At 35.1% G+C, this 14535-nt stretch overlaps 1 protein-coding gene across 13 annotated transcripts in view; it reads left to right on the forward strand.

Annotated features, from left to right (window-relative positions):
* Window positions 1-14535, forward strand: part of LOC138698194 (A-kinase anchor protein 9-like) — a 630353-nt gene that overhangs the window by 16037 nt on the left and 599781 nt on the right. For all 13 annotated transcript variants that reach the window (XM_069823957.1, XM_069823962.1, XM_069823964.1 and 10 more), the window contains exon 2: window positions 4748-4900. In XM_069823957.1, coding sequence (XP_069680058.1) covers window positions 4748-4900 — 153 coding nt within the window. The remainder of the gene's footprint in view (window positions 1-4747; window positions 4901-14535) is intronic.

A 14535-nucleotide genomic window follows, 5' to 3' on the forward strand; every position in this document is an offset into this window, starting at 1 on the left:
ATTATACTGTATTTTATAAAGTATACTCGAATTAAAACAATTATACGAGGCGCATCCAGAAAGTAAGTTTCCCGATTTTTTCCCCTTGAAAGTAAACGTAATTAGCCGTGTCAATTGCGCATGTGTAACAGATCTATGACGTATCAATCATATGACAGCTGGACAGGTCCCGCCTGGTGCCAGTAGCATGGCAGCAGTGGTCCAAAATGGAAGCTCTTATTCCTTCTCCCGCCGTCTGCGAGGTTCAGTCGATGATAAAGTTCTTTAATGCACAAAGCATTGCGCCAATTGAAATTCATCGGCAGCTCTTGTCAGGTCTATGGGCCGAACATCATGAGTAAGCAGATGGTGCGTTGCTGGTGTAGGCAGTTTTCCGAAGGTCGTCAAAGTGTCCATGATGAAGAGCGCAGTGGGCAACCGTCCCTCATCAATGATGATTGTGTTGAGCTGGTGCAGCAGTGCATCATGGAGAACCGTCGCTTCACGATTACGGAGCTGAGCAGCCATTTTCCGCATATATCGCGATCCTTGTTGCATGAGATTGTCACTAAGCACCTGCTGTTCAAAAAAGTGTGTGCCAGGTGGGTGCCGAAAAACCTGACACCCGAACACAAAATGCAACGTTTAGGAGCAGCACTGACATTTCTGCAACGGTATCACGATGACGGCGACGAGTTGATAGTTTTCTTCTTCTTCTTCTTCTTCTTCTTCTTCTTCTTCTTCTTCTTACTTCGTGACTAAGATCATTTTCAAAACGCAATTTTGTTCCCCTCGTATTTTTTACTCTGTTCATAATCATTTCTTAAATTTGGAAATTTAACTAGAATTTGCCGAAATTTTAATTCTTTCTTCTCACCGCTCTCCCGTCTTTTCTCTTCTTTAACTCTTCTCATGCTGAACTTCCAATTCTTGATCTGTATACATATTTTACTTTCGTTTACTGCTGCTCCTGTTGCTCCGACGACCCTGTATTACTTTAGCTTAGAGCATCGCTCTTTCTATGGTGATTATTGCAATTTGAAGCATGTTACAATACGTTTACTCATCTTGACTAATTGATATTTGTGTATTTTGATGTAGTGATTTTTTTGAGTATTAGCCTATCGAAAATTGTTGGTAGATAATTTTATTTTCCTTGTCAACTTCCATTGGTTCGTTTGTGTCCATCTCGAATCTTTATTGTTGAATCTGGCATATGCTTCTAGCTATGTTGTAAACTAAAATTATTTTCAATTGATTATAATTATTTTTCTGCTGACTATCCATTAGGCCTACATATATAAAGAGACATTTTCGAAATTTCTGGGCTCTAATTGAGATAGCCTTCAGCAATTTGGCTAAAATGAGCAGGAGTTTCATTATCCATGTTTGTTTTTGTAATACCTTGAATACAGCTTATTTGTGCTACAGTAGTGGAAATCAGTATAAAGGCACTGTGTTTCCTACTGAAAGTAATAGGTACAATGTCTTAAGCATACATGTATCCAATTTATTATGAAAGTAGTAGATATAAGACATACAAAAATCATGACAGGATTAGTTTATTTCATAACACGAGTAAAAAAATAAAGGCATTTGCATTTCCTGGATGGAAATTGGTATATAGGCACACTCTGTCCTATTGTGTTATTGCATTGTTAGTACTTTATCGAACCTCCATTGTTCCTAATTACCTCAAGAAGTCTCTTAGACATTGTTTTTGTTAGGGTTTGTAGTTCTTGCATTAAAATTGTCGCCCACTCTTCTCGTATCACTCTTTTCAGCTCACATACTGCCTCAAATTGCCTTCCATTGTGATAAACACGCCTTTGCAAGTATCCCCAAAGATTTTTCACGGGATTCAAATCTAGGCTACGTGCAGGGCAGGGCAAGACATCAATATCTTTTTCTTCAAACCATTTTTTGGTTGTAACAGAGGAATGGACAGATGCATTATCTTGTTGAAAAATTAGACTTTGTTCCCCTGGGTCCTCATAAATTCTAATCAATTCTGTCTCTAGCATCTCAGTGTACATGTTAGAGTTCATTCTAGTGTTCAGCTAAGCAATGCGTGATTTACCTTTAGCACAAAAAGCTGCCCAAATCAAAACACTTCCGCCACCAAAATTTCTGCTCATTCTTACCTGCTGCTCTGTTCTCAGATCATGCCAATAATATTGAAATCCATCCGGCCCATCTAAATTAAACTTCTTCTCATCACTGAAGCTCACTTTATCCCATTCTGAAGTCCATGACATGTTTTTCAGCAAACTACAATCTAGCTCGTTTATGTTTGAGTGTTTGAGCTGGTTTATGAAGTCGTTTCTTGAATGCAATGCGTTTGTCATTTGACAAAATTTGTCATACACGTTTGGCAGTTACTGGCAACTGTAAATCAGCAATAAGTTGAGAAGAATAATTGTTTGTGACCCTTGCTTTGTGCAAAAGTAACCATTTCGATGCCCCACATAATTTTCTACTTCGTCCATATTTTTCACTCTTTTCATAGCGTGCGCCCAATCTAAAAAAATTATCAATCACTGAACTAGAGTGGTTCAACTTCTTGACGATTAGAGAATCCCATTTTTTTGTACGCACCGATTTTTTGCTTTTCCATGGCATAACAGTTTTCTGTGTGGCATTGTCACAATAGTGGTTTATGTACACAACAAGCATTGCCACTAATGGTGTCTGTTTACTAACTGCAGTAGAGGCAAGTACGCACACCCTAACACTACACAGAGCTGACTGCCTTTATACTGAGTTCTACCCTCTACCGACTGAATTGCTGATGTTTTGTCATATACTGTACTACTGACATCAGATTCAATACCATTTGAATGCATTTGTTAGTGTACTGCATCTCATACTATTGCAGGTACACTGTAGACAAATATTCCAACAGAACATGTTAATTTTCCTATAAATATCCATGCTTTTAGACTGACTTCCACGTCTGTATACTGATTTATGTTGTATAAGTTAATTGGTTATTTTACGATGCTTTATCAACTGCTGTGGTTATGTAGCATCTGAAAAAGATGATGATAATGCCAGTGAAATGAGTTCAGGGTCCACCTCCGAAAGTTACCTAGCATTTGCTGCTAATGGGTTGAGATAAAACTCTGCGAAAAAATTTAACAAGGTAACTTGTCTCAACCAGGATTTGAACCCTGGTCTGCTCGTATGTATAAGTTTGAAATGTACGTTTCTGCTTAATATTTTCTGATTTGCAAATATGAGGATTGAAGTGCTGCAATTCTGACGAGAAACATGTTGGGACTTAGGTTCTATGAGAACCTAATCTTAAGGACCAATAATACCTTCCAAAGTTGGCCAAACATTTCAGAAACTCTCTGTATAACATGTTATGTGGTGATTGGTTGTCTTATGTGTCATTGCACACATTATTTGAACTACACTATTAAACTTTATGAAGTCCAGTAATATGTCAAGGCCTCCTTCCTACAAAATAGACGACGAATAAATAGCTCTGTGATGACAACAGAAAGAATCTAGTAGGCTGTGATTGAAAACTGTATATTACAGTATTAAAAAAAGTAATTTTCGACCACTTGGAGGAAGTCCCGGTTTTCAGCAAAATATTGAGTGCATTTTATTCTTATTTAGAATTGCTTTCGCTTGTCTGGAAAATATGCTGGTAAATAGTCATAAATTATGTTTGAATAATAATGGTGCACAAGTAACATAACATTAATTCTTCAGAAAATACAGCATGAGTTTATTTAAGTGTGGGTTCGTTTGAAAATACTTCTAGATTAGTTTGGTACTTATTTACGTAAAATCATTGATAAAAAAAAAATGTGTAGTTTACAACATAATTTTGTTCCAATACATTGTGTCTTTCTAAAGTATTAATGAACGATTTGGTTTATCACATTTTTTCCAGAATACTCTATAACAAAACTCTAATAAAATTCTTAAACATATGAAGTGTAAGAGAGTGGTGCTTTCTGTCACGATACAAGGAATTAAATGGTAGGTTTCACATGAGGCCAGTAGTTTAGTGTTGTGCCTGCTGCTAACGGACTGTTAGGCCACCAGTTCCTTACACTGCACTGCCATGACAGTATACAGCCTATTGTGCCACAGTGTCTTTTTTTCGAATTTCGTTGGTAATTTCTGCTAGAAGTTCTTGAAATGATTTCTTAAACATGGAAAAATAAGGGGGGAAAAAAAGCTTTTTATAGTCCTGATGTAAATAATCAAATGAAGTGTGAAATAGTCCTAGATTCTGTCATTCCAAACCCAATGAATGGACCCAGACTCTTCTTCTATTTTTACGTCTATTCTTTCTCCATATGAGCAAAGTTGCCAAAAGTGTATCTCTCTCTAAGCCCATGTTCACTGGAAGACTGAAAAATTTTCTACAAAAATTTAGTATATTAAGCAGTGCTTCAAACATTCATTCACAGCATCACCAATGCTCGTTTGCAGTGCCATTAACACGCATTTGCAGTGCCACTAACAAGCTACTAGTGGCACTGCTAAGTGGCCTCATCTGAAGGGATCCTAAGTCAAGTAGCTACCATTATTATGGCTATATTCATTATCATTGTAGTTCTCTTCCTCCACCTTGTTGCCATTCTTTCCCTCCTCACATCATCATCGTCGTCGTTTTCATCACCATGATCACCTCCAGTGCTACTATTGCTCCCACCTCCATCCTCACCAACCTGCTGCCACCATCACCATTCTTCATGATAACTATGAGCATATGTCATAATGAAGTGCGTTTTCTTTGTAGCTTGCTGCATATTTAAAGAAAAAGAATGCATCATCTCATCAGAGTGAACAAAAGAAGAAAAAGAAGGTAGAAAATGAAACAGAGGGAACAAGAGAGATTGCTTCTCCAGAAGAATCATTGGATTGCAGTTCTTTGACTTCATCAATTGAATTGGTAAATATTCTGTTTTAGAGTATATTGTGATATACAGGTTGTTTTATCTTTATTTGTGTTACAAGCAGTTGTCATAGTTCTTTAATATTAAATCCATTTTTATAACATACATTATGATTTGTGGAAATATTCTGCATTTCATTAAACTGGACCACCACACTCAAAAACTGTCCTCGATTGACAACAAACGTTTTCTGTAAGTAGATTGAAGAAATTTATTACAGTTCAGAGTTCAGAATTTAGATGACAAAAAAAAAAAAAAAAAAAAAAAACTTAATTCACGACCAATATTATTAATTGTTCAGCTTGATAGAATATCGTGACTATGTCTTTATTGTCAGTAAAAGCTCCATTGAAGTAGCTTTCCCAATTGGTAGATTCTCAACTAAAATTTGGAAATAAAATTAAACTGCACTTTCTTACTCTACAAACTGAAGAACAGACCAAATATAAATTGAGTTGTGATAGGTAATAAATAGTTGTGTGTGAGATTTCTACTAGGAAATTTAAATTTTAAAATTATGGTTTTTGGTCCTCTAGCCTATATAAAGAATTCTGTTGACAAACTTTTATGTTGTTAATGAATCTTTGTTTATGAAAAAGTGATTGGGGATTTATGAAATTCTTGGATTGTGTGAACCGTCTTTATGCTTGGTTCACAGATTTTAGTTCTTGTTTATACCACATTCTGTCAGGGTACAAATGTAACCAAACTTATTGTTAATTAAATTTTTATTAAGATAATAAAATATTTTATAAAATGTTGTCTTTCTTTAACACTGTTCACATATTATAAAACATTGTCTTTCTTCAGCATTGTTCATATATCAGTTATTTTTGAAAGTGCTTAAATAATTAAAAACTCATAGTTTTGGGGAATTGCTGAAAAAATGGTGTAATTCTTTTTATTGATATCATTTGATAAGTAAGTTTTATTGTGTAGTAATTTTGTTTCTTCAGAAAAACTTGAAACATTCTTTTAGGAAATTGCTGACTTAAGCTCTTTCATGAATAAAGACAATTTCTTTTCCAATTTATTTCTATTTTTATACTGTACTATAATATTTCTTAGGCTCATCTACAATGCTCGTATTTACTTACTTTTCTCCGTTCTGTCCATTCTTTACTTACTTACAAATGGCTTTTAAGGAACCTGGAGATTAATTGCCACCCTCACATAAGCCCGCCATTGGTCCTTATCCTGAGCAAGATCAATCTGGTCTTTACCATCATATCTCATCTTCCTCAAATCCATTTTTATATTATTCTCCCATCTGCGTCTCGGCCTCCCCAAAGGTATTTTTACCTCCGGCCTCCCAACTGACACTATATATGCATTTCTGGATTCGCCCATATGTGCTACATGCCCTGTCCATCTCAAACGTTTGGATTTAATATTCCTCATTAAGTTAGGTGAAGAATACAATGCGTGCAGTTCTACGTTGTGTAACTTTCTCCATTCTTCCCTTTTAGCCCGAAATATTTTCCTAAGCACCTTATTCTCGAACACCCTTAACCTCTGTTCCTCTCTGAGTGAGAGTCCAAGTTACAATGCTTGTATTACATGACATGACATTCTGTTGGGACTTGTGCTGTGGGACAAATGTATTCGTGAAGCTTCTAGTGCATTGGCATTTGCTACATAAGAGAACTTACTGTCATAACAAAATTCCATGAAATTTGAAATCTAAAATTGAAATGTTGAAGAGACTTGTTCTGAGTTTCTGTAGACAAACCATTTTTTTTTCTTTGTACTTTGTACAATGCTCGTATTACTTTCTAAAATATGTTTCATAACATTTATTTTACATAAATTAATATTACTTGGTTAGAATGTACAAAAAGTTGAAAAAAAAAAAAATCGAAGTTTACGCTGTTTGCCAATTCAAGATCCCTCTGTAAAACTCATGACTCTCTTAGAAATATATTTAATTACTAGCCGTACCCGTGCGCTCTGCTGCACCTGTTAGAAATAAATATAAAGTAATTACATAATTAAAATAGGATGTTTGATCCAGGGAACATTCGTGTTTGTTAGAAGGATAAATCGTTTAATATGTTACTTAATTGAAATTGTATTTAAATAATTAAATTGCGATCATTTTGGTCCAGAGAGCAGTCATTTGGTGCAATGACAATTCCTTTAACATGTTTCTTATTTGTTATTACATGCAACTATAGTTTAATGAAGATTGACATATCATTTAGTTTTAATGTGTAAACTTTATATTACTTGCTATATGGTTCCATTGAATTATGGTAATAACTTAATTTTAACCATTGTTTTCTACGTCTTCAGTAAATGGCGCTTGGCCCACTATGGTTCTGAACCCTTCAAATAAACAGTGATATGTAAATATATTTCTTTCTTTCGAAAATGTAAGAATTCACGATCTCCTGTGTACCATTGCCATGTAATGAATAAATGTGTTTTTTCTTCCTACTCAAAAATTTTATATTTTGCACATGGGAATTACTGCAGGAACAACAACGCTACAATCTGAGGCAGTGGTGAAAACGTATTGTATTGTTATTTTAAAAGTCTATCAGACCTACCAAATTTTGCATAGAATAAAACTTATCGGAAATCATTTTTAAAGAAACTTTTGTTATGTAATATTTTTCACAAAAAAGCAATAATAAGCGAGATATTTCGATTTAATTCAGGCCCCATTAAATGAAGTATTTTGAATGCCATGTAGCCTAAAATCTAAATTACAACGAACTTAAATTATATTTCAATTTTCATCGAAATCCGTTCAGCCATTATCGCGTGAAAAGGTAACAAACATCCAGACAGACAGACATGCAAACAAAAATTTCAAAAAAGCGATTTTCGGTCTCAGGATGAGTAATTATACATGTTAACACCAATTATTTTTGGAAAAGCGAAAATTACCAGAAAATTTTCGGCTACATATTTATTATTATATTATATTATATTACATTACATTATATAAAAAGTGCATTGATAACTGATGGTACTCCGATAAGAAAGTTTTTAATTTGTTGTGGGGGTTCTTGAATCTCAGAAGCAACAACTTTTACAACAGCACAACATAATCTGCTTGGCTCATTACCCAATTTTTTTTTGCATTGCATTTATTGCATATATAGTCTATTTTATGTATTTTAACATGATTCGATTGAGCATAGTTAAAATTTGAATTATAAAATAATGGATTGCTAAGCTAACGTACTATTACTGCATACTAAATCAATACTCTCTCGTTGTTCGTTAATTCTCTGAGATTAAAATGAGTGTGTACATAAATATTATTTTAAGAAATACAGGAAACTAATGTACAAAATAGCCTATCAAATTTTCTGTGCATAAGAAGCTATTTTAATCTTATCTGTCCTCGATTTACTAAGAAGTTACTGTAATAACATTTTAGCCATTAAGTTAAGTTAGCTAAAATGTTATTACAGTAACATATCTCACTCTAGAGGAGCAGGCACTTACACACCATGAAAAAATGCTATGGTTAACAACAACAAAATGGGGAAAAAAGACTGTTACAACCAACCAAGTTGAAAACACAAACAAGTTTCCTGTCCAAAGTCACGGAAATAAAAACAGAATTGAATCTCCCTAAATCTAAAGAAAACATTTTAAGCAGAGAAAACCCTCTAACCTTCGAACCAATTAACATTCAACTAGATTTAGAAGAACCAGTTACAAAATCTGAAACTTCCAAACCTCTACTAAAAGCGCTGGCATTAGAAGCTGTGAACAATAGATACCCACCAGAAGAATGGTTACATATCTACACAGATGGGTCTACTATCGATAACAACTCAGGATCAGGAATTACGTGTGCGTTATTTTCATTTTATCAACCAGCAGGACATCAAAATGCAGAAATAATGGCTATTCATATCTCACTCCAACACCTACTAGGGGAAGGGAGGGTATTGGCGCTCACTTAAGGAAAACTATTATTTATTTTCAAACCAATGGTCAATCTTAATATTTTATTCACCAAATGCAAACATAAACTAGTTTTCTTTACATCTCAAATGGTATTACTTAAGGAAGTATTATATTTAGGGAACTATTAGGAAAATGATGAAAATAAGTAATGAGCGGTATTGCCCGACACTGTAGGGCAATGACGCTCAACATAGTACCGGTAAATAACAGTCACGCGTGTTTAGCTACAGTGATCACATTTATAATTATGTGGTCGATTAACCCCACTGCATTCCTTATGTGTCCAGTTTGCACATACAGTACACCGAAACCACACTTCACCATCTTGACCGAATTCTCCACACACAGCACAAATCTCTTCCACTTCCTGAAGAAATGTGTTTGGATTAATGTCGTCTAATTCATCGTCATCACACAAATCATCTTCGTCCAGTTCATCTTCTGATGTACTTTCGATTAACTTTCTTTTTGGTTTTTTAATTTTCTTTGCCCTGATCTTTGATAAAGGAGCAATGGTTGATTTTGGTTTTTCAGACTTCTTAGTCTTACGTTTGTCAGCTCTGCGCTTCTCTAAGACTTCTAGTTTTTCCTTCATCGGTGATGCTGTAAGTATCTCAGAATGCTGTTTGGTATTGCCGGATCTTCTTTTACTGGTGGTTTTTGAGGGGCCTGGAATAGGTGATATTTGGGTGATTGGTACTGATTTTCTACTTTGATTTGTTCCTAATGCAGAAGGATGCGATGGAATTTCTTGAGAGGTCGTTGCCTGTATAAAAGGTATTGTGGGTAAATTCTTGTGACATATTGACTTCACACTGGTTGATACCAGTTGCTGACTTGTTCCTTCAATCTGATTTTCGTTGTCAGTCAATGGAAGAACTGATTCTTCACTTGGTGAACTCAAATTCCTTGCAGTCATAAAATCTTCATCTGAGTAAACATCTGGGTTCAAGGGCCAAATGCCACTTCTTTTGAATCCATTGGTCGCTTTTTCCACCGAAGAAACTCTACCATATGCTTGATTGAAAAGCTTTGCAATGTCGTATGGAGTGATTTTTTGAGCTGCATGTGTCTTCAAGAAAGTTTCGCATTCTTTGTTGAACGCTGATTTTAATGGTCCATAGAAGGTGAGGTCAAGGGGCTGCAATCTGTGGGATGTGTGAGGCGGTATTGAAATGACGTGGATGCCTTTCTCTTTACAAAAGGAATATGAAGGAAGTGATGTGTGACTGCTGTGGTTGTCCATTATAAGGAGAACAGGGTTATCGATGGAAGCACTGGTTTCCTTTGCAAAATGTTGCAGCCAGACTGTGAAAAGTTCAGACGTCATCCACCCATTTTTAATGCACTTGTACAGTGCTCCTGCAGGTCCATCACGCTGTAGCTGAGGTGACATTCTTTGGCGCGGGAAGATAAACATCGGGGGAATGTAGTGTCCCGCAGCACTAACTGCACAACAGACCGTAATATTCTTGCCCCTCTCCCAGCTGGTAATGGCGCCAACTTGTTTCGTCCCTTTACAAGCAATAATGTGCGAAGGAGTATGGACAGTTGAGATCCCTGTCTCGTCTACATTGTAGATCCTCGTGGCTGGAAAGTTGAATTTTGAAAACAGTGACTCAAGATTCCTATAGAATATTTGAATTTCATCCTTATTAAATGCCAGAATACGGTTAACGCTTGTTGCTTCAGGTTTCCTTAAGCTCAATTTTGGATGCTGTCTTAGGAAACCGTAAAACCAATCTTTTCCAGCTTCCCTTTTGTGTCTGGAAAAGTTGTTTTTAATTTCATTTTTTTCTGCATACTCAAAAACTATCTTTTTGAGTTCGGAAGCTGTAATACCAAAGTATAATCTAGAAATAGTCAAAACATACTCTTCAATTTCATTTTCTTGTTCTTCACTGAAAACACATTTTGCACCTAAAGAAGGGGCATAAGGCTTTCCCGCTTTTACTCTATCCTTTAGTGTGCTGAAAGGGATATTGAATTGCCAAGCTGATTGACGAATTGATGTTCCTGAAGAAACTGCTCTAAAAGCTGCTTCCTTGGTCTCCATTGTCCATGCTGCCTTATTTGTACACCTTTCTCTTTTTTTCGGCATCTGTTAATAGTCGAATTACGAAGTTAATTAATTAATAATAGAATAAATAGAGACATCACACGTCGTTAAAATAGAAATCATAATAATATTTAACATATTGTATGCTTTAAATAACATTTTATTGCAGTGATGTAAGACTATAGGCCTAAATGGACTGTTTTCTGCAAGGAAATAAATAAAGTCAGTTGGAGGGTAATACCGCTCACTTGAGCGCCACAACCCTCCATAGCCATATTGAAACTCTTAACATGTAGCGACGAAAGAAACTTGTTACAGATGTTTATAAATATATCAATGTGAAGCTGACTTTATCCCCTACATAAACATATTAATTGTTCATAATGTAAAAGAATATTTGTTCACATACCTTCAGTTTGAAATGTGCGTGTTCTTATAACAAAATTCTAATACAGATATTCTCGCTCACAACAACTAAACGTGCCTTCCCACGGAAACCATTCAACTACTATGCACTTAGTATAGTATCCGCAAGATAGCATCACTTCCTGAGCTCTTCAAAATTTAAACCAAGCAGAATTACTAGCATGAGCGCGATTGCCCTCTGAGCGGTACAACCCTCCGTTCCCCTATACAGAATAGATAAATTTCAAAATGCTGTCATTCTCTCTGATTCTAAAGCAGCATTATATGCAATAAATTCATATAAAATGATGTCAATCCAAATTAAAGAATGTCACAAAATGATCCAACAACTTCAAAAACTACAGAAAAGAATTCAATTGCAATGGATACCTGCACATTGCGGAATTGCTGGAAATGAAACTGCTGACTTTCTTGCCAAAAAAGGATCCAATTTAATTCAGAATACAAATACAAGCCTACCTTTTACATCCATCAAAAGACTAATTAAAAATAAATATAAAATCAAGCAAAACCAAACACTATGTACCAAAGCCAAAGATAAAAAATGGAGCATTTTAATAAAAAAACCAGAAATTATTTGCAGTAGCAAAATTCAGACTGCTTACAGAACACGATTATTTGGCCAAACACTTGAATAAAATAGGAATTTACACAAATCCAAATTGCCCTCTATGCAACAAAGAAGAAGAAATGACTGAAGATCATCTCATAACCTGTAAAGTTCTACCTGATGGATCCACCACAGAAAAATATTGGAGAGCAAGAACACTAATGGCTTCGTTGCCAAAGCCCAGCATTAGATAACAACAACAACAACATTTTAGCAGTATGTCCATCTAGAGAAACTACACTTTCCAATGGTGAAATAATAATTAATTATACAAATCGGTTAATTTAGCTTCCGATATTACTTCATACAAACACAGAAACATTGTCTGAAGGCTAAGTTTAATAGCTTTCGATTGTTGCTGTCCAAAGCCCCTTTTTCGATTGTTGTTGTCCAAGGCTCCTTATAGACGAAGTCATTTGTTATTTCATTGCACCGTCTTAGATGGCGTTATTTTAATTTTAAAACTCATTTATCTCATTAAATATCAGTCCTATCAAAATTTTGTAAAGAATAGAACTTATCGGAAATCATTTTTAAAGAAACTTTTGTTATGTAACATTTTTCACAAAAATCAATAATAAGGGAGATATTTCGATTTATTTAATTCAGGCCCCCTTCCCCTTATAACCCCCCTTTTAAATAAAGTATTTTGAATGCCATATAGCCTAAAATCTAAGTTACAATGAACTTAATTTATATTCCAATTTTCATATAAATCGGTTCAGCCATTATCGCGTGAAAAGGTAACAAACATACAGACAGACATACAAACAAAAATTTAAAAAATGCGATTTTCGGTTTCAGGGTGGTTAATTATATATGTTAGGACCAATTATTTTTGGAAAATCGAAAATTACCAGAAAAATTTCGGCTACAGATTTATTATTAGTATAGATTTTTCAAATACATATCGGTTTTTCTTCATTTGGCGTTTAGATAATGGATATGCCTTTTCAATTTGGCATGACACACATGACATGACATTCTATTGGGAGACTTGTGGTGTACTACAAATGTATTCATGAAGCTTCTAGTGAATTAACATTTGCTACATAAGAGAACTGTCATAACGAAATTCCATGCAGTTTGAAATGGAAAATTCATGCGCTTGAGATTGTTGAACAGACTTGTTCTGAGTTTCTGTAGACAAACAGTTTTTTTTTTCTTTGTACTTTTGAGGCCACCAAGATTTGAAATCTAATACTATCATCTGAATCAGTCATGTGAACTGTGAATTTTCGTGGAACTTCAGAATGAATTTTCGTGGAGCTCCAGCATAACAAATCATTTCACAAATTTGATTAGGCTTATAAAATCTACTTATAATTTTTTTTTCATGTTGTCTTAATCTGACTAAAGTCATAGTCACAGGCCAAAAAGGAGTGACCACAAATCTGAAAACAGTGAATAATTTTATTGAATTTCCTGGTACTGGTAAGTGTCAACTGAACTCTTATTTTACAATGATTGTTATTTTGACTTCCGCAGGAATCAGAATAAAGGTGAAGTTCTGGCAGTAGAGGATACATTCTCATTTAGCTGCTTCCAAAGAAAGAGCATGTTTCATTCGGACCTTTTTCTGTTGTGATTCTTCATGATAGAGGAAAAAAAATATCAGGTTTATCGTTTTTAAGATTGTATATAGCAAATGGAAACACTAAGAACTGATTGTAGTAATAAAGTTCTTGCACTGGAATACTTGGGATTGAAACATTTTGCATATCATCATCAAATGCAAGTTCAAGAGCTGTACAGTCTTTCTTGGATAGTTCTTTACTTTTCTTCATACTTTCATAAAACTTCCTGTGTCTTCTTTCATGGTCAGACAACACTGCAGACACTACCTGTTTAGCACAATCATTTATTAGATTCGAGTTTTTTCAACTGCTTACATTCCCTATGTGTTTCTATCTGCAGCTTATCAAAATTATAATCAGAACTTTCTCTGAAAATTTAATAAAATGAATGCTTAACTGTGGTACCTGGATATTTCTTTCCTAACAACATATATAGGGTGCGGCAGTGGGATATGACGGTTTTTATAGCTCTGTTGTGTGACACTGAGGATGAATCAAAAGAAAACACATATACTGGAAGTAATCTACTACATTGCAATTTATTAATGTCCGATTACTTTTTAAAAACTACATTTTGTAAATAGCCTCCATGACAACGAATACATTTCTGCAATCTGCTATGAAAGTTCTGCATTACTCGCCCCCCCCCCCCCCAAAAAAAAAAACAGGTTCGATGGCACTAATTTCGTTTCTTATGTTTTGTTTCAGCTGGATGGTGGTGTGAGGCTTGTTGCGATACATCCTACTTTTGAGTTAACCCATAAGAAATAAACAGCTGCAGTCAGGTCAGGAGATCTTGACAGCCAGGTAATGTCTCCAAATCGTGAAATTATTCGTCCTTGGAAATATGTTTTGCAGACAGTTCATTAAACAATGAGCAGTGTGCATTGATTACTTCCTATGGGGTTAACTCAAAAGTAGGGTGTATCGCAACAAGCTTTGCCCCATCATCCAACTGAAACAAAACATAAGGAACGAAATTAGTGCCATTGAACTTGTTTTGTTGGGGCGAGTTATGAAGAAATT

The sequence above is a fragment of the Periplaneta americana genome, chromosome 4 (genome assembly GCF_040183065.1).
Source record: "Periplaneta americana isolate PAMFEO1 chromosome 4, P.americana_PAMFEO1_priV1, whole genome shotgun sequence".
NCBI classification, from domain to species: Eukaryota; Metazoa; Arthropoda; class Insecta; order Blattodea; family Blattidae; genus Periplaneta; species Periplaneta americana.